Source organism: Bubalus bubalis, chromosome 22 (assembly GCF_019923935.1).
Source record: "Bubalus bubalis isolate 160015118507 breed Murrah chromosome 22, NDDB_SH_1, whole genome shotgun sequence".
Lineage (NCBI taxonomy): Eukaryota > Metazoa > Chordata > Mammalia > Artiodactyla > Bovidae > Bubalus > Bubalus bubalis.
The window spans coordinates 27,057,641-27,078,399 of record NC_059178.1 but is presented as its reverse complement, the minus strand read 5'-3'; the positions used below and the strand labels follow the sequence as shown (position 1 = coordinate 27,078,399).

Below are 20,759 nucleotides of genomic sequence, written 5' to 3'. Positions count from 1 at the left end.
CACCTATATTTCTAATAGTTTGGCCAGATGGACTTTCAGTCCAAGTTACATTTATCAGGACCACTCAAGTATTGTCTTAGCTACCAGCATTTTTTCATGTGCTCAAGTGGAAAGCAGCATAATGCTCACCATTCTGAGAAACAACAAAATTCCTAAGACTACCTAAAAATGGTAATAAAAAAGGACAAGCAGAGTTTAGGAAATTTATTTTAGGGCAACTGCCAGATTTATTTTAAGCTCTATGCTTAAAAATAAATTTAATTCACATGACTGGCTTAAAATACTGGAGCCAAGAAAAGTCACTGTGAAAGCATTTAATGAAATACCTGAAATTTGTTAAATTGTTTGTCTTTTTGTGAGGACTGACTTTTATCTTCATTGATACTGTGGATTTATAGTTCAATATTTCTTGCATCTAACACAATGCAAACAGAATGCCATTTTTCAAACAATAGTACATTTTCCTAAGCTCTGACACACAGCAGAAAGTTGGTATGCTGCAGTTCAGATGCTGTATGGAGCTTTTTATATAGAAAGACAATTGGTTCGTCTGCAACCTTTTCCAGTGGAGGATAAAACATCCACATTTTCGATTTTTAGCAGTCCTTTATTTGACCTATGAGTCAAACTGAAGATTGATTGGAAATGAATTAAGGTGGATTTCCTGCTGAAAGTACCTTATCAGTAGGTTAGGTAAGGCGTCTCACCCTCTCCCACAACAGTCAATGAAGCAATTGAATTAGGAGGAAAGGCCCATTATTTTCATGTCCTACTTCAGTCTAGTAAACTCACAATTTTAAGTTTCACTGAATGTTTTTAAATCGAAATGGCAGAATTACACATCAAGAAGAAAACTACAGTGGGAGGCTTAATGGTGTAAGGGAACTAGTACGAATAACTTAAAAAATATTTATTTTTTTCCTATGAGATTATTTTCCTTTTTTTTAAAACTAAACTAAGCTTGACTTCTACTGACTGTATTTTCCGGAGTCCATAGTTTAAAGCTCCCCTGACACACACGCTGAGTTTGGAGGGTTATGTATGTACTACACTGCTTCGTAATTTTCCCATGAAGCAAAGACGGGTTAAAACGACATGGGGTTCACGGAGGGCTGACGCTGAAGCACTACTGAAGACCAGCCTCCGCTGGTGCTAAAATGTTGGTTCCTGTCGGCGAAGAGGCCTTTAAAAAAAGAAAAAAAAGTATCTCTAAAATAACAATAGCAAGCATCCTTTCTTGCCACAACTCTCCCTACCGCTGCAGCCCAGAGGAAGCAGAGCTGGGGCAACGGCCAAGACGCGAGCGAAGGCGGCGAGAGCTCCTCCCCGTGTGGATCCCACGCCGCTTCCCGAGCCCTGCGTGGCTCCTCAGAGCCTGCCGGGGCGAGGGCGGTGCCACCCGCCGCACCCAGTCCACCAGTCCCGGCTGCCAGCCTGCCCGCCCGCTAAGCCCCGGGTGCGCCCCGCCTTCCGCGCCCCCAAGCCCAGCCCGGCCCTGCGGAGGCGCCCAGTGCGCGCGCGCGCGCGCGGCGCCGGCCCGGTTCCCCTTCCGAACGTCCGCGCCCCGCATGCGCAGTGCGCGCCGGCGGTCTCCGTTTGTTTGAACAGGAAGGCGGACATATTAGTCCCTCACGGCCCCCCTCGCCCCACCCCCCTCCACCCGAGCATTCGCCGCGCGACTCGCCCTTTCCCCAGCCGGGGCCGCAGCGCCTCTCAGAAGCTTCCCCCAGCCGCAGCCGCCGGGACTCGACTCTCGTCTATCCTCGCCGCCCGCTCACCAGCCCGTCCTCCCCCGAGCCTCCACAGGGCTCCGACCTCGCCCTACCCCGCCGGACACCGCGGCAGCAGCCCCAGCAGCGCCGGGACAAAATGGGAGAGTGAGGCTGTCCCGTGGGGGACCAGCTCCTGGCCGAGGCGGATCGGGGCGTCGGGCCGGGCCGAGTGGAGCCGGGGATGCGGGGCTAGACCGCCTCTAGCGCCTCAGAGCGGAGCGGGCCCGGCCCGGGGCCCGAGCGGCGGCGGCGGCAGCTGGCACAGCTCCGCGCCCGCCCTTCGCATTCGCCTTTCCTCTTCTCCCTCCCCTGCTGCCCGGAGGAGTCTCCACCCTGCTTCTCTCCCTCTCTCCCCCCTCCTGCCCGTCTCGGCACCGGGAACCCTCCATGGCGAAGGCTGCCGGGGCCCGCTAGGCTGCAGCCCTCCGCCGGAGCGACGGCGCAGTCGGCCGTCGTGAGGAGCTGCCAGGTGGGATGCGACTTTGGGCGTCCGAGCGGCTGTGGGTCGCCGTCGCCCCCGGCCCGGGGTCCGGAGCGCGGAGATCCCCTCAGTGAGGGGGAGGAGGGGGCACCGGGCGCACCTGGTGACCCTGGGGTTCCGGCTTCTCCGCTCCGCGGCCGCGAACCCACCGCCGGAGGAAGTTGGTTGAAATCGCTTTCCGCTGCCGGTGCTGGTACGAGGGTATTGTCACAGCAGTAGCAACATGTCGACTGGCGACAGTTTTGAGACTCGGTTTGAAAAAATCGACAACCTGCTGCGGGATCCCAAATCGGAAGTGAATTCAGATTGTCTGCTGGTGAGTAGCCCTGTTCTCTTGTGCTTGTCTGAGTCTCTGTATTTATTTCCTTCCTCTTGTTCTCAGTCTGGTTATCTGCGAAAGAAAGTTTCAGGTGTACATCATCTTAGAAAACACCAGAACCTGGCGTTTTCCTTGAGGAATCTCCTGCCCTGGCCCGGTGTATCACTGGGCTGGCTCTGAATTCCCTGAACTTTTAGCTCTGACTCAGTTCATCATCACACAAGAGATACTTATAAAACTCTGTTGCAGGCGTCATGTAAAAAGTTACCACGTCAAAGTTGCTACTACGTATGTAGCTTGTTGTACCGCGAGCTTAGTTATGAACTTTCCGATCGGTTTGACAGTGAGGTTGGAAAAGACTGCTTTCCATTTCCATCTGCTTAGCTCCTTAAGGGTTTAATTTTTAGACTTGTGACAATGGAGAATCGATTTTGAGGAAGTGATTTTTGAGCCAAAGTGTCATAGGTGATTTGAGTCAGAGGAACTTTTTGCTGGACTGTTAAGTGTAAAAACCCGAGCTAATGATAGATCATCACCATATTAACGTCTTTTACAGTACTGTTGATTACAAAAGTACTGCACAGATATTTTATCATAACTGCCTTTTTTGGTGTTGTGCTTAACATGATAGATTTTGTAGCATTCTAAAAAAGTTTTTATGATATGAAAGGCCAAAACACTAAAAAATTCTTCAGTGTTTGATAGCATGCACAATTATCTATAGATAATTGGAGTTTTAAAATTTTGTCAATTTCCCCTAATACTGTTAGCTGCAGTCTATTCGTAAGCAAGTATTTCCTTTATCAAACAACTAGAAGTTATATAATTATTCTGTTTTTGTCCAAACAAAACCGCTTTATCTTTAAAATTGCAAGGAATATGTACCTAGGTAGTAATTTACAATCTTGTCAGGGAATTAATGTTAGATGTACACAGTATTTGGGAGTAAAGTTAGGTGAACTAAATGATGCTATTCAGAGAAATAATAACCATTTTAACATCTTATCTTGAATCAGGAAAATGTAAGTTAATGTATGAAATTTTTTTTTTAATGTATGAAATTAATATACATTTCAGTTACTCAAAATAGCTGTGTGTGTATATATATATATTTTTTAAATGTATGGTTCTACAAGAGAGTTTCTTTCCAAAGCTTTCTAAATGACTCGGAGCATCTTTGACTGAAATAAGAGTTGTGGGTTGTATATTTGAAATGTCTCACCCACATTATGGATGCTCTTTATATTGAAAAACAAAAAGGAGGGTTGATGCTTAATACAATGGAAAACATTTTATTAAATAAGAGAAGGAATTAGAACATATCTTTCTAGGAAGGATCTCCGGAATTTTTAAGAAGTCTCATTCTTCTTAATACTTCTCAAGTTTTTGTATATCTTTGATTTTGCCTGTTTTTTGATCTCCTTATTCCATGGAGCAGTGTTACAGGGAATGTTTAGTAGGGGTTGTTTTGTTTAGTGGTCTTCTAGCCTCTTGTCATAGTTTCATTCGGTGGGAACCTCATAAATTTATTGAAATGTGGAGGATACTGGGAAATGTAAGTCATGAACTCTTTTCTTGAAAATCCTAATCTCATACATATATACAAAAATAAAGCAAAACACAGATTGAGAAAATATGTAGTAAGTTTCAAATGACTGGAATAGGTAATTGGATATTGAAAGGAAGAACTTTTGAGTTGATAGAGTTGGAGTATGTTGGATGCTGGATGGATAGGATTTGGGTAGAAGGTACTCAGAGGGAGTGGAAGATAACATGAATTGAGGGTGGAAACATGACTGGCTGGCACACATTTAGGGGAAGAGAAAGCTAGAAGGATAGATTGGGGTTAGAGCTGGAGGATTTGATTGCTAGGCTAAGGCGTTTAGATGTTTTTCAGAATGTTGTGGCTATTAAGTATTTGTAAATATGATTATGCCAGGATGAATGAAGAAGGTGAATGTGGTAGCCGTGTGCAGGATGGGTTGTGTGGAGAGAGACTAGAAATGGGGTGAGATTGAACATAGCCCAGAAATGATTGAAGCTCCAAGTTGGGTCATTTGGATGGGGAAGAATTGATGGAATTTGACTGGCAGAGTTGGGGAGAAGGGACAACTAAAAAATTAGATGACTGTAAGCCTGGGTTATAGGGAGACTGATGAAAACATAGGTGAAACAAGTCAGGTTTGGAAATCACTCGGGAAGAACTGGCAGCGGATGAGTTTTAGGTTTGTTGTGTTTGAGGGGGTAGTGGGACGACCACAAAGACACGATCTGTATACTATTGGAGATGTGAAACTGAGCTCATAGTTAAAGATAACATTTGGAAGTCATCTGATAGAGATGCAAGTTGAAACTGATGTAATGATGAAAGGGTGAAAGAGCAAAGAGGCAAAGTGGGCAGGCAGGGCCTCTCAGAGTTAGGACCCCCAAGTATCTTAGAGCCCACGACCTTAAAGAACCATAGTCAACTTATTCCTCCACCCTCTTCTTTCTGTTTAGTTCCATAATTATTTACTGTTAGCTGTTAAAATTTTATTATATTAATCTGAACTTGGTTAAGATTGAATTTTTCTTTGGAGGCAAAATCCTTTCTCCAGATTTGTAGCATCTAGCATGAATTTTCTATTTTATGTTTCTTATCAAGGATTCATTCTTCCATTCATTGAACCATTTGGAATGACCTACCAGGCGGCCTCATCTTTTTCAATGAGTCTGTTTTCACTCTTTCCTGTTCGGACTTTGGACATCTGATGTATTGTACTAACAATACCCTTTTAAAATTGATTGACTTTATTTATTTTTTGGCTTTTGTTGCTTTATTTAGCTGGTACCTATTGAGTAGTATCAGAAAAGGCAATGGCACCCCACTCCAGTACTTTTGCCTGCAAAATCCCATAGACGGAGGAGCCTGGTAGGCTGCAGTCCATGGGGTCGCTAAGAGTCCAGCACGGCTGAGCGACTTCACTTTCACTTTTCACTTTCATGCATTGGAGAAGGAAATGGCAACCCACTCCAGTATTCTTGCCTGGAGAATCCCAGGGACAGAGGAGCCTAGTGGGCTGCGGTCTATGAGGTCGCACAGAGTCGGACACGACTGAAGTGACTTAGCAGCAGCAGCAGTATGTATTATGTTTATATTATGTATACACATTATGTATTATGTGCCATGTGAACACTGAAGTTCTGATATATTTTTTATAATCTCAGGAAAAAAAAGTTGTCAAATTATGTTTCCTTGACTAGATCCCTTCTTCAGAAATGAAAGTTTTGCTTTCAGAAGAAGTTGCTGGCAAAGGGTCTTTTAAACCATCTCACCCACCATGAAAACAGCTTTTTTTGTTGAGTGTTAGTGATTATACGATAATGTAACTGGGAGAAGCGCTGTTGAATGATTTCTTCAACCTTATCTTGAACACATAGTTTAAGAACTAGATAAGCACATTTTTCATGTTGCAAATGCTAGTAGAGTCTGCAGATACTAAGGTAATATGGTACCCATTCCCTTGTTAATCAGAGCATCCAGATTGCTCAGTAATTTGGTTTTCTGTCAGTCAGATTCTTTCCAGTGTCCTAATGGTTCTCTTACTGTCCATGTAATAGTTTATGATTATCCAAGAACTGTTTTCTTTTTCCCAACTTATTTTTAAACTTTAGAATTATTTTATCTAAGGCTTGTTAGCAATTTCTCAAGTTGTTGAATACCTCTGAAAACAGTAAGGGATGGAGTTTAATTAATGTTAATTTTTCCAGAGGGGAAAAATGTCTATAATTTGTAAATTAAAAAGGAAAAACAAAGCCTGGTGAGTGGGAAGGTTAGGTATATATATTTTTCTTCAAGATACATTTATTGAAAATATAGCTATCCGACTGTAGCTTTATTTTTTTTTTTTTTTTTAAGTTTTTGACCTTCTCCCCCCTAGTTTTGTTTAGTCAGTGGAGGTGTAGCAATGAGTTGGTGGCATGAAGGGAAGGGAACCAATGATAGTTGAACAGTGCATACATACTAAGTTCCAAGACTGCTGTTCGCTTTGTATGTGTCACTACCATCTTCCATTAGTCAGTTTTTCAGAATGTAGAAGGCAAACGTTTCAAGTTTTTGTTTTTGAGTTTTTCCTCTTTAAAGTCTCTCTTTCTGGGCTTTCTTGACCTACTGATTTCCTATTTTATCATTGCTGACTTCTTTTTCTCTCATCCTCAATCTTGGGTGCCATAATACTTATCTTTCTCTTCTCCTCTCTTGAAGAATTCATCCATTTTTACATCTTTGACTGGTACCATCTCCTTACTCATAATATCCTGGTCTTCATTTTTCAGTCTTTTTGCTGTTTTTGAATCCTAAATACCTGACTGCCTATTTGGCATCTCTACGTGAATGTCATGTTATTACTCAAATTACTAATATTCCAAAAATAAGCTTTGTCCCATGTAACTTACCTGTTAACACTGCTAGTATGCCTGTCACTCAATTGGGACTTTTGTTGTGTACTTTTAACTTTGACAATCCTAGGTCACATGTTGGATTATTTCAAAAGATTGTGGCTAGCTTTCCAGATTCTAGATTATTGCTGTATAATCCCTCTATGTGTCCTGCCAGTTGAATTGATCACATTTGGGTTTGTATGACTGTTGGTGGAATGAAAAGACTTTGAGGTCATTGAATCTTTGGGCCTTAAAGCTATATGCTTGCCATTGTTCATAATTTATGAGTTAATGAGTGTTACCAATATCTGTTGCATATCCAATTAGTTTTGGTCAGAATGTTTTGATAGTATGTTGCAAGATTAAAAAAAATTACTTCTTTCATTCAGCATATCTTTCTGTAGGTTCTAAACCTGGATTCAGATGTAGGCTCTGCCATAGTACTTACCAGATGATTGTTGGTAAATTATTTTAACCTCTCAGAGCTTATTTCATCTTCAGGAAAGTGGGGGGATAATAGTACTAGATTTTCAGAAGGATTAAATAATATAGACAAACCTATTATCACAACATGTGGCATTTAGTTAGCATTTGTTCAGTTCAGTCACTCATGAACTGACTCTTGTCCGACTCTTTGCGACCCCATGAATTGCAGCATGCCGGGCCTCCCTGTCCATCACCAACTCCCGGAGTTCACTCAGACTCATGTCCATCGAGTCAGTGATGCCATCCAGCCATCTCATCCTCTGTCGTCCCCTTCTCCTCCTGCCCCCAATCCCTCCCAGCATCAAGGTCTTTTCCAGTGAGTCAACTCTTTGCATGAGGTGGCCAAAGTATTGGAGTTTCAGCTTTAGCATCAGTCCTTCCAAAAAACGTCCAGGACTGATCTCCTTTAGGATGGACTGGTTGGATCTCCTTGCAGTCCAAGGGACTCTCAAGAGTCGTCTCCAACACCACAGTTCAAAAGCATCAATTCTTTGTTGCTCAGCTTTCTTCACAGTCCAACTCTCACATCCATAATGACCACATGAAAAACCATAGCCTTGACTAGACGGACCTTTGCTGGCAAAGTAATGTCTCTGCTTTTGAATATGCTATCTAGGTTGGTCATAACTTTCCTTCCAAGGAGTAAGTGTCTTTTAATTTCATGGCTGCAATTAGCAACTGCAGTGATTTTGGAGCTCCCCAAAATAAAGTCTGCCACTGTTTCCTCATCTATTTTCCATGAAGTGATGGGACCAGATGCCATGATCTTTGTTTTCTGAACACTGAGCTTTAAGCCAACTTTTTCACTCTCCTGTTTCACTTTCATCAAGAGGCTTTTTAGTTCCTCTTCACTTTCTGCCATAAGGGTGGTGTCATCTGCATATCTGAGGTTATTGATATTTCTCCCGGAAATCTTGATTCCAGCTTATACTTCTTCCAGCCCAGCGTTTCTCATGATGTACTCTGCATAGAAGTTAAATAAGCAGGGTGACAATGTACAGCCTTGATGTATTCCTTTTCCTATTTGGAACAAGTCTGTTGTTCCATGTCGAGTTCTAACTGTTGCTTCGTGACCTGAATATAGGTTTCTCAAGAGGCAGGTCAGGTGGTCTGGTATTACCATCTCTTTCAGAATTTTCCACAGTTTGCTGCTGCTGCTGCTGCTGCTGCTGCTGCTGCTAAGTCGCTTCAGTCGTGTCCGACTCTGTGCGACCCCATAGATGGCAGCCCACCAGGCTCCCCCATCCCTGGGATTGTCCAGGCAAGAACACACTTGCCTGGAGAATGGGTTGCCATTTCCTTCTCCAATGCATGAAAGTGAAAAGTGAAAGTGAAGTCGCTCAGTGGTGTCAGTGGTGTCCGACTCTTCGCAACCCCATGGACTGCAGCCTGCCAGGCTCCTCTGTCCATGGGATTTTCCAGGAAAGAGTACTGGAGTGGGGTGCCATCGCCTTCTCTGTTTCCACAGTTTAGCGTTTGTTAATTGGTAACTATTATTTTTTTGTCATATGTACAGTATTCCTGTTACATGCTAGTTACTGTGCTTAGGCTGGAAGTTGATATTTATTATGTTCTCTAAGGGCAGAGTAATTTATCTGGCACTTCAAACCATTCTCATAAATTCGTAATCCAGCTGTACTTTATTTGAAGTGTCCAAGCCAATTGTTACTGAAAAATGGAGACATTTAGATGAGATTTAGTACAGATGAGGAGGGGCTTTTGAAGACTGTTTATTCATTTAGTCATGATTTATAACATTGGCAGCTGGTTTGTAGAGATGTAGTTTTCTTACTCTCTTTCTGCATATCTTACACTTTCGCTATTCTGTTAAACAGGCTTTGTACTACAAGAACCCTGTGGGTGTACAGAGAGGTGGCTCAGAGTAACAGCTGAGACATGAATTGGGCCATTCATTAATTTTTTGAGTCAGAAATGTTTTTAATCCGGAAGAAGGAACCACATATATTTTATAATGAACAAAAGAGTGAATATCCAAATTTTGATTAGATTTTGTATAACTCTACAGTTTTATTTCACAATTACCAGTTTTGATGTTGTTATGTAGTAATAACTAGAGATTCTTTATGACATATGACAGAAAGGCCTACGTATCAGAGAAGACTACATACAGAGTTCTGTTGCTAAAGATGGTCTGGTAGCTCCCCTTTCCCATTACTATCCCTACTAAGAGACATCCATTTAGTTTAAGTCCAGAACATAGCTGATGAATACCCCACACGTGTGTACAAGAAGGTGAATAGATACTACTATTTCACAATGAAAACATTTTTCAGAAATATCCTGTTAGCATGGTATAGTGAGAAGTACACTGGACTGGAAATTGAGAGCATTGACCTATCCTTGTTTTGCTATTAACTCGCTGTATAACTAAGTAAATCTTTTTTTATTACCTGGGTTTCAATTTCCCCAGTGAAGAGTTGGGCTATGTGTCCATTGCATCTGTAAAATTTTATAAGTGTTTATTATAATTCCTTAAAAACTTAAAAAGTTGTGTTATTAATTTATTATTAAAAAGGAAAAATTTAAAGTTAAGTGATATGGGGGTAGAAATATAAGAATAGGGACCATCTTTGGTAAGTGCTATTTTTGCAGCTAGTTCTACATAGCCTCAGAAGATCACCCTAAAATAATTTTTGTTATGTTTGGCAGTTATTCTTTTTTGCATTTGTGACTTGTGTCATTATTTTAGGGGATTGTGCTGTTTGAACAGAGAAAGCAGTAATTGTGCTTTTTGAAACCGAGAACGCAATAATTGAGTTACTTATTTATTTCCATTAAAATATGTACATGTGCTAGTTTACTTCTCTTATCTCTTTATGCCCACCCCACCCCCCATTTGGGATTGTGAAATTTAAGAGTACACATTTTCATTTTAGTTTCTAAACAATTCTAAACTATTAGTAGTAGGTTTGGTGTTTAAATTAATGTCCAAAGTTTGAAGTCTTAGGTTTGAGGTTTGTCTTGTACTTGTATTTTAAAGTGTAGGCTAACCCATGTCCCCCTCTTTTTTTCTATGCTTATTTATTATTTAATTTTAGTTTATTGCTATTCCCAGACTCTTATTTATAGTCTTTATACCATACCTCCTATACTGACTTTTGGCAAGAAATTGAAACTATCTCAGGTTGTTCCCTGGAACTAATTTTGAAATAGTGAACTGCAGTTAACTCTTCTTTTTTCTCTTTGCTGTTATTCATTGATTAATGAGTAATGAATTCATTTATTCAGCAAATGTTTATTTGATGTGTACTGTGTGCGAGGTATTCTGTTAGGCACTGGGGACACCATGGTGAGTAAAAACAGAGGGCCCTGCCTTCATAGAACTTACAGTCCCAGGAAAAGGATAAGTTATGAGCAGATATGAGTAGGGTAAGCCTTGAAGGGGAGGTTAAGAGATACGATCATGCCTTTTCTTTAGGGTGGGGTATGCTTAAAGATTTTTGGTGAAGTAGTCTGAATATATAATTTTCAGATACGAGCCTGTAGATTTTGTACTGGATTCCCTTGAGGACTTGTTAAAAATGGAACCTGGGCCTGTGCCCAGACAAACAAAATCAGAATTCTTTGGGGTGAGTCCTAGGATTCTGCATGGGACATGGACTCTTAGACAGTCTCTAGTTTGGAAACAATGGTTGTAGGGAAGGAACATGAATTTTTGTTTTGTTTGGTAATTTTATAAATGAAAAATTTCAAACATTCACAGAAGTGGGGAAAATAGCATAGTGAACCCCCACTACCCAGATTCTGCAATTTTCAAAATTTTGTCACACTTGCTTCATCAAATACCCTTTTTTGTTGCCAAAACATTGTAAAGCAAATTCCAGACATTGTCATTTCACCCTTACATACTTGAATAAACATCTCTTAAATTTTTTTTTCTTACATTAACACAGTGGCCATTATCGAGTCTTAACAAAATGAAAAGCACGTTGGTACCATTAATTCCCAGTTTATATTCAGATTTCTCTGGTTGTCTAAAACAATGTCTATTTTGCAGTTGTTTTGTTAGAATCTAGATCTGGACAGATTCTATGTGTTACATTTGTTTCCTAGGTCTTTTATTAACAAATCTCTTTTTAATGTAGAGCATTCCCCGCGCCCCACCCCCACCCCATCCCCTCTATCTACCACCCACATTGTCTTGTTGAAAGAACTAGGTCATTGGTACCGTGCAATATTTCACATTCTGAATTTTTTTGTTTGTTTTCTTGTCATGTCATTTAACTTGCTTCTATATCATACATATTTCCCGTAAGTTGATAGTTAGATCTAAAAGCTTGATTTAATTATTTCACCTTTTAGTCAGTAGTGTTTCATAGATTGTATTCTCTTTTGCATCACATCAAGAGGCACATAGTATATCTGGCTGACCCACCCTTTAGAATGCTAAGGTTTATCAGTGTGTTCAGGTGGTGACAGCCTGTAATAACTTGCTTTGTAAAATCCTTTAGTGTCCTTTCAGCTAATGGTTCCATCCATTTATAATTTTTAGCTGAAGTAGTTATTCATTAGGGAGAGCAAAATAATGGTTTTCTAATTATATCATTCCTTTCACATTTATTAACTAATTCTTCTGTTAAGAGAACATAAGCATTTAAGAATTTTTACTCATCGTCTGTAGGGCTGTTTGCTTATCATGATATAGAGTTCATAAAGTACAGGACGAATGCTTCAGCCTTTTTCTTTCTTTCTTTCTTTTTTAATTTTTATTGGACTGTAGTTGATTTATAATGTTGTGTTAGTTCCAGGTGTACAGCAAAGTATGAGTCAGATACACGTATGTCAACTTTTTTTTGTTTTTTAAGATTCTTATAGTCTTTCTCTTTATTTGCCACTTTTCAGAGTATTTTAGAGGTTTAGTGTGCTAGACATGACACAAATTGCGTATTTAAGGGAAATTAAAGAAAGGGGCTATTTACAAACATACAGACAATATTTAAGGAAATCAGTAGGAATAGTGGAGTACCCTGGGACAAGAAACACTGGAGAGAGACCTACTACCACCTCTAGGCCTGAAGGGACAAAGGAAGAGAGCAGGTGGGAAGGGTAGCCTTATGGAGGGGGCTTTTTGGCTAGGGACGTGGTTTTAAGTAGAGAAAGAACCAGGGAAATATATCCCCTCCCACCCTATAGTCTCCTACTGTGGGCTCCCTTTACCTGAAAAGCTGGTATACAAAAGAACCCATTGCTCCAGGCAATAAAAAAGTAAAGTGTTAGTCGCTCAGTCGTGTCCAACTCTTTGCGACCCCATGGACTGTAGCCCACCAGGCTCCTCTGTCCATGGGATTCTTCAGGTAAGAATACTGGAGTGGATCTTCCTGACCCAGGAATTGAACTCAGGTCTCCTCCATTGCAGGCAGATTCTTTACCATCTGAGCTACCAGGGAAGCCCCTGTTCATAAAGGTCAGCAAATAAGATAGACCCAATGCTTATTTATTTATCTCTCTCTCTCTTTTTTTTTTTTGCATTATTGTGTAAACCATTAAAAATGTGTATATATATATATATAGATAGATGATGTGTTTTAGTCAGTTTTTGTCATCTTTGCTGTGCTCAGTTTGTCTTGTCTTTGACTAGTGGAAGCCTCTTTATGTTGACTCCCGTGTTGTTTGTCTATGATCTTAATAATCTTTGAGGAACTTCCTTGTTTCTTGATGTAATAAGATGCTCAGGCTCATCTTGTACCTTTTTTGCCCCAGACTTGGAAGTCAGCTGTTAGTGGGGAATGATATTCTGACATTCCATCCTGGATGCTAGGAGTACTCATTGCTGAATGGTTGGTGGGTGATAGTGGGGTGGGGTCTGAAATCCTGATTTGTACTCTAGTTGACACTGTAAATTGAAAAACTTGTATGGCCTCAGACAGCTGATATTTACTCTCTGACCCTTGTTTTTCATTAGGAGTATAATACAAAATTCACTAGTTGAAACCATCTCCAAATTGTTGTTAGATACAAGTTGCTTTAAATTCCCAACCTTATTAAGAAATTGTTTTAGATTTGTCTTCTATCCTTTTTGTTAATTTTTAAAATTGTAATAGTTCTTTAACAATAGGACAAAGAAAATGTTTCTCTGATTTTTATCATCCATTCTTAAAAGTATTTACTTGTCTCACCCTAATTGTATTTCCTCTGCTTATTTCTAGTAATGCTTAGTCATGGAGGCAGTGTTGTCTAGTGGTTGAGAGCATGTGCTTTGGAGTCAGATTGTGTGATTTTTAATCCCAGCCAGATCAACCACTTAGTAGCCTTGTGAGTTTCAGCAGAAGTCTTAACTTCCTTAAAACTCAAATCCATACATCCTCCTCACATAATATTAATCATAGACTCTTAATAGGGCTGTTAGGAATATTAAATGTGATAATGCTAGTGCATGTAACGAGTTTGCTTAGTTCCCAGTATTTAGTAAATGTTGGCTATCATTATCATCATTGTCGTCATTATGTCTTCATAATTTGTCCGGGAAAAAAGGACTTCGGTTCCACTGGCATTATTATCTACTGCCCCACTCCACAGACCAAATTTTTACTTAGTTGAGTGATCTTGGACAAGTTATCTCACTTCTTTGAACTTGAATATATTTAATCTGCAAAATGAGAATCATGATAATATTTCTTCATAGGTTTAATCATGAGGATTAAGTGAAATAATTTATTTGCAAGTTCCCTAAGTCCATCCAGGTGTTGATAATAGTTACTCCTTTCTTTGCTATAGTTTTATGTTACAAATTTGATGAAGGATCCACTGTTACAAACACTAGTACTTGGAAACTTGGGAGAAGAGTAGGAGATTCTTTATTTCAAATGTTTCTCAAATCTGCTCTTTGCTTTCTGTTACTGCTGCCCTACTTAAATCCAAATTTTCAACCAATATTCTTGGGTTTAGTGGGACGTCCTCGAAATTTGCCAGTATAGTCCATACCTATGCCTTTCTTTTTCTTAACTTTAGTGCTTTTGGTCATATGGTCTTAGCTTATGTATATACTTAGTCTTAATTCCTACTATTCTCCAAAACAGACTGTATGTTCCAGGTGGATTTTGTCTCCGTCTCCAGCATGAGTCTGCTCTTTCCTCCTAGGCCTTCTCTTTCTCTCCTTTTGAGTTCTTCTCAATGTCATCTTGAGTTCTTCTCAATGTGGTCTTTGCCAGTTTTCTCATCTTTGTAGTCTAACATAAGTCACAACTGTGTTACATTGCTATTTTCCCTTTTGAATTTCTATAAATACTTGTAATCTGTCTCAGGTAGTTTAATACTTGATCAAAACTATCTTGAGTGAGTCTGTCTTAAGGTCTTAAGTGTTACTGTTCAATTAATATTTGTTGTAAATAGTTATTTGGTGCCCCCCCCTTCTGAATGAATTAGTTAGGACTCTTGTCAGTTATACATGATAGCTCTCAACTTCAGTTTTCCTAGGCAAAAAAAAATTTTTCTAGAGTCAGGGAACCTGGTCTCATTTAAAGTAAAGGTTCAGTTGAACTTCAGTAAGATTTGAAGCTTGGGCCTCAAATGCAGGCAAGCGTTTATTCTCTTCTTGCTTTGTGTTGTCATTCTTTCTGACAGTAAACTAATGTTAGTCACTTGTGGGGGATATGTTTGCCCAGAGCACTGGCTTTATATTTAACAACTTCAACTACTGACTGTAAATCTTGGGGTCTCAAACCCAGCGTTCTGAAGCAAAAGATGCATCGATTCAGCTTGGGTCAGGTGCTCACCCCTATGATAAGGATCACATGAGGACTGTGATTGGGGAGGCAGTTCCTGGGAAAAGAACAGTGCGGGAACGCAGACTCTAACATCGTCTTCTCCCTTTTTCTTTTTCTTCTTTGGTCTTGGATTGATTGAACTCTCTTCAACAGCCATTTCCTCAGTCTGTGAAATAGAGTTAAACGATAATTTATTTCAGAGGGTGGTTGTAAACTTTAAATGTGATCATCTATAAAGCAGGGGTTTGAAACCTCACGAACAGTTGTGAGAGTAAATGGCTGCCCCTCGGTCCCTTTTGCCCTCGTGTCCTGTGCTCCTCTGGTCTGGCCCCAAAGCCTTTTGCCTGTAGGAGTTAATCCTGCCATTCTAGGTTGTTAGCTGTCTTTTGGCATTACCCAACTCAACCCACTGCCCCATAGCTTTTCTCATCTTTTTGAGTAGAAGAGCATGAAGAAGTTATGTAAATATTTAATATAATTAAATGAATTGTTATAATTACAATCTAAATAAAAACAATAGGCTCATTTTTGTAATTGTGGCATTCAGGCTCTGTCCCTGTGCCTTCCTTGCTTATGGTAGGGGCCAAGTAGCCATTTAATGTAGTGATTGAAGGCTAAAAGGGCCTATGGAGATGCCACTCCTTTTACTAGGAATCTTTATTGTAACACATTGAAAACTCAACCCCAAATAACTTAAATAACAACGGATGTTTCTTGCCTCTGAATAGTTGATTGATAGATTCTAGCTTCAGAAATGTTTTTTTTCTGGGCCCAGGCAATGTGACTGGGAGCTAGTTTTCTAAATCAGCTAGTTTAGTATTGTCTCCTTTCTCAGATACATAACTCCTTGTGGTTGTAAGGTGCCTGCCACTAGGCTCCATGACTGCTTGTTCAGGTCCAGTGGGAAGAAAAAGTCGTTTCTTCTAACTGATCTCGTGGACTGGATCCTGTGCCTGTATCTTAATCAGTCACAGTGGTCTGAAGAATGGTGTGATGATAAGTATAGGTTTCCACTGTGCTGTAGTCTCAGAACTGGGAGAGAGTCAGCTTATCCCAAGATAAGTGTTCGAGTTGCATGAAGGCAGGATGGAAATTTCAGTTTCCATGATAAAGGGAGATGATGACCTGCTGGGCAGTCCCAAAGAGCAGTAGCTCCTCATTAAGAGAAACCCAAGTTATGATAATTTATTCTCCCTTATCATTTTTGGAAATGCTCTTTTTATAAAACTAAATTATTATCTGACGTTAGAGTTAGAATAAGTATTGTCAGCTAGTTGCCAAAAACCGCCAGCTTAAGACCATAGATGGGATAGCATTTGGTCCTTTAACGAAAGGATACCTGAATGCTGCTTTGCTTTAATGATATGTCTTTGGGTAACTTAGTGAAAGAATTCCAAATGCCTGTTCATGGATCAACCACATGAAAGCCCAAATTCTGACAGTCTTCACCACGGCCTTACCATATGAGAATTGGAGTTGGAAGATGTAGTATGCTTAAGAGGGTCTGGGTGACAGCATAGCCAGGTTTGGGAGAACTGACTCAGTTGCCCAGTAGCTAGACATCAAGCCTCCTGCATATGCTTGATTTGGTCTCTCAAAAGAGATTAGAAGTTTACTGTTCCTATGAGATTAATATTTTTTCCTAAATGAAAACATTTAAGTTGCTTAAATAACTATTGACCTTCTGAGCTATTATATATTGAGATACTGATGCTCAACATGTAAACTCCATGAGAGCAGGTACCCGATTGTCCAACTCACTGATGGGCCACTAGTTCTGAGAGCAATGCCTGGCATATTTTTAAGTTTTCAATAAATATTTGTTTGTTGTTGAATTACTGGAAAATATTTTTTGTATGTTTCTGTGATGAAAGCCAGGAATGGCTGACTTGAGGTTAAGAGATAGGTGTAATTGGTAATTGATTTAAATCTAAGCTGTATCTATTTTAGGGGGATAATATATTTTAAAACTATAAGTGGTATGTGTAAAGGAATAGGTGGGGTCCGCCACACCCCAGTATCTTTTACTTTTAGATGAAAGACCAAAAGCTAGTGATACTCATTTTTATAACTTCGCACTTTCATTATTTTATTTAATCTTTACAGCAATCCCATGGGCTGGCTGATGCAGATATTAATCTTTATAAATTAAATTAAACCTTAGAAAAGGTAAATGAATTTCCCAACATACAGCATATCATCAGTAAGTGGCAGGCTTTCTGATCCTTACTCTGTAGCATAGTGGAAAGTGCATCAAAGTTGGAGATAACACAGCACCAAGGGAAGTGCTTCCACAGCACTTAGGAGAGTGCTTTGAGCACAGAAGGTACAGAGTGAAAAACATTTAAATTGAAAGGTATGGGGGTTGGTAAACAACGGAGTAGGGAAGGTGAGCTATGTAGTAGTAGGGAAAAGATCTTGCCAAGTGTTTATTGACAGTGTTGAAGGGGAAGGTAAGTTGTGTAGTATTTTACCTCAGAAGCAGTTGTCTAGAACTTGATTGGATAAGGGATGGAAGTCAGTTCTTGATCAAAGTGCAATGTATTTATTGCAAGGTTTAGATAACTTTCTGCTAAAACATTTCTTTGTTGGATTTGACATGTCTGGAAAGTGTTAGTAGGCAATCCAAGCTATGAAGCATGGCGATCTGAAGTAGAAGAAAATGATTATGATGGTGAAGATTAATGGCACCATCATGCATGATACTTTGATAGTAGACAGTAATAACATTTTACTAAATTGGCATGAAATAAGATATAGGATGACTTTGGGAATATGTTAAAAAATTAATATCTGTGTATTTGGTGACAGGATTACTGTCCTGTAACAGAACTGAACATTTATCAGGGGCTGGGATAGAGGATTGACTGCAGAGAGGTATGAGGGAATACAGGGTGATGGAAGTGTTCTGTATCTTGATTGAAGTTGTGGTGGTTATACAGCTGTTTGTCAGAATTCACTGAACTCAAACCTGAAAAGGATGGATGAATCTTGCTTTATGTAAATTATTCCTCAATAAACTTGACTTTTTAAAAAAGAAAAAATGCTTATTTGGTGAAAGGATTAGTAGTCCTGTGACAGAACTAACATTTGTTTGCTACTGTCAGTAATATGGTCTTGGACTATGAAGGGTGTGTCTGTGTATGGCTTCAGTTATATGTATGTATGTGTCACTAAAGCTGAAACTCCAGTACTTTGGCCACCTCATGCGAAGAGTTGACTAATTGGAAAAGACTCTAATGCAGGGAGGGATTGGGGGCAGGAGGAAAAGGGGACGACAGAGGATGAGATAGCTGAATGGCATCACCCACTCGATGGACGTGAGTCTGAGTGAACTCCGGGAGTTGGTGATGGACAGGGAGGCCTGGCGTGCTGCGATTCATGGGGTCGCAAAGAGTCGGACATGACTGAGCGACTGAACTGAACTGATGTGTCACTTGGGAAGGACCTGTGCTGACTAAATTTTGAAGTATGATTGAAAAACAACTGATACTATTTGTGGCCAGTGATAAAATTAGGGCTTTTTGGTGAAAATTAGGATTTTGGAAAACCTGTATTTGCTACCGTGTGACAACTTTCCAGTACCTAAAAACTTTTATCATGTAGTTGGTGGTAACATTAATAAATGTGATTTTTCAGTATAGTGTGATGAAATGTATCAACATTTGGAAGAGCTCATAATTTAGTGGGCCAGTATTTTCTAAATTACCAATTATAAAATCATCCATTAGTACAAGATCTAAAGAGTACAAGAAGTTCATTGCTGCAGTTTCAGATTCCATCTTGTTACTGACTTTTTTTTTTTGGTCATACTTTGAAGCATGTGGGATCCTAGTTCCCCAGCCAGGGAGCAAACCCAGGTCCTGGCAGTGAAAGTGCAGAGTCCTAACCACTGGACCACCAGGGAAGTCCCTAATGCATTTGTTTTTAAAAATCCTTTCTGAAGAAGTAAAACTCTCACTGTTTGCAGATGACATGATCCTCTACATAGTAAACCCTAAAGACACCACCAGAAAATTACTAGAGCTAATCAATGAATATAGTAAAGTTGCAGGATATAAAATCAACACATAGAAATCCCTGCATTCCTATACACTAATAATGAGAAAATAGAAAGAGAAATTAAGGAAACAATCCCATTCACCATTGCAGCGAAAAGAATAAAATGCTTAGGAATGTATCTACCTAAAGAAACTAAAGACCTATATATAGAAAACTATAAAACACTGGTGAAAGAAATCAAAGAGGACACTAATAGATGGAGAAATATACCATGTTCATGGATCCGAAGAATCAATATAGTGAAAATGAGTATACTACCCAAAGCAATCTATAGATTCAATGCAATCCCTACCAAGCTACCAACGGTATTTTTCACAGAGCTAGAACAAATAATTTCACAATTTGTATGGAAATACAAAAAACCTCGAATAGCCAAAGCAGTCTTGAGAAAGAAGAATGGAACTGGAGGAATCAACCTATCTGACTTCAGGCTCTACTACAAAGCCACAGTCATCAAGACAGTATGATACTGGCACAAAGACAGAAATATAGATCAATGGAACAAAATAGAAAGCCCAGAGATAAACCCACGCACCTATGGACACCTTGTCTTTGACAAAAGAGGCAAGAATATACAATGGAGAAAAGACAATCTCTTTAACAAGTGGTGCTGGGAAAACTGGTCAACCACTTGTAAAAGAATGAAACTAGAACACTTTCTAACACCATACACAAAAATAAACTCAAAATGGATTAAAGATCTAAATGTAAGACCAGAAACTATAAAACTTAGAGGAGAACATAGGCAAAACATTCTCCGACATAAATCACAGCAGGATCCTCTATGACCCACCTCCCAGAATATTGGAAATAAAAGCAAAAATAAACAAATGGGATCTAATTAAAATTAAAAGCTTCTGCACAACAAAGGAAACAATAAGCAAGGTGAAAAGACAGCCTTCAGAATGGGAGAAAATAATAGCAAATGAAGCAACTGACAGACAACTAATCTCAAAAATATACAAGCAACTCCTGCAGCTCAATTCTAGAACAATAAACGACCCAATCAAAAAATGGGCCAAAGAACTAAACAGACATTTCTCCAAAGAAGACATACAGATGGCTAACAAACACATGAAAAGATGCTCAACATCACTCATTATCAGAGAAATGCAAATCAAAACCACAATGAGGTACCACTTTATGCCAGTCAGAATGGCTGTGATCCAAAAGTCTACAGGCAATAAATGCTGGAGAGGATGTGGAAAAAAGGGAACCCTCTTACACTGTTGGTGGGAATGCAAACTAGTACAGCCACTATAGAGAACAGTGTGGAGATTCCTTAAAAAACTGGAAATAAAACTGCCATACGACCCAGCAATCCCACTGGTGGGCATACACACCAAGGAAACCAGAATTGAAAGAGACACGTGTACCCCAATGTTCATCGCAGCACTGTTTATAATAGCCAGGACATGAAAGCAACCTACATGTCCATCAGCAGATGAATGGATAAGAAAGCTGTGGTACATATACACAATGGAGTACTACTCAGC

General features: G+C 39.8%; 1 protein-coding gene across 2 annotated transcripts in view; it reads left to right on the top strand.

Annotated features, from left to right (window-relative positions):
• Positions 1–2,268: 2,268 nt before the first annotated feature.
• ROCK1 (Rho associated coiled-coil containing protein kinase 1) overlaps positions 2,269–20,759 on the top strand; it is a 124,406-nt gene continuing 105,915 nt past the window's right edge. The window contains exon 1 of one of the 2 annotated variants that reach the window (XM_006079201.4): positions 2,269–2,569. In XM_006079201.4, coding sequence (XP_006079263.2) covers positions 2,477–2,569 — 93 coding nt within the window. In that variant the 5' untranslated portion in view covers positions 2,269–2,476. The remainder of the gene's footprint in view (positions 2,570–20,759) is intronic. The other variant, XM_006079200.4, reaches the window with a different exon arrangement.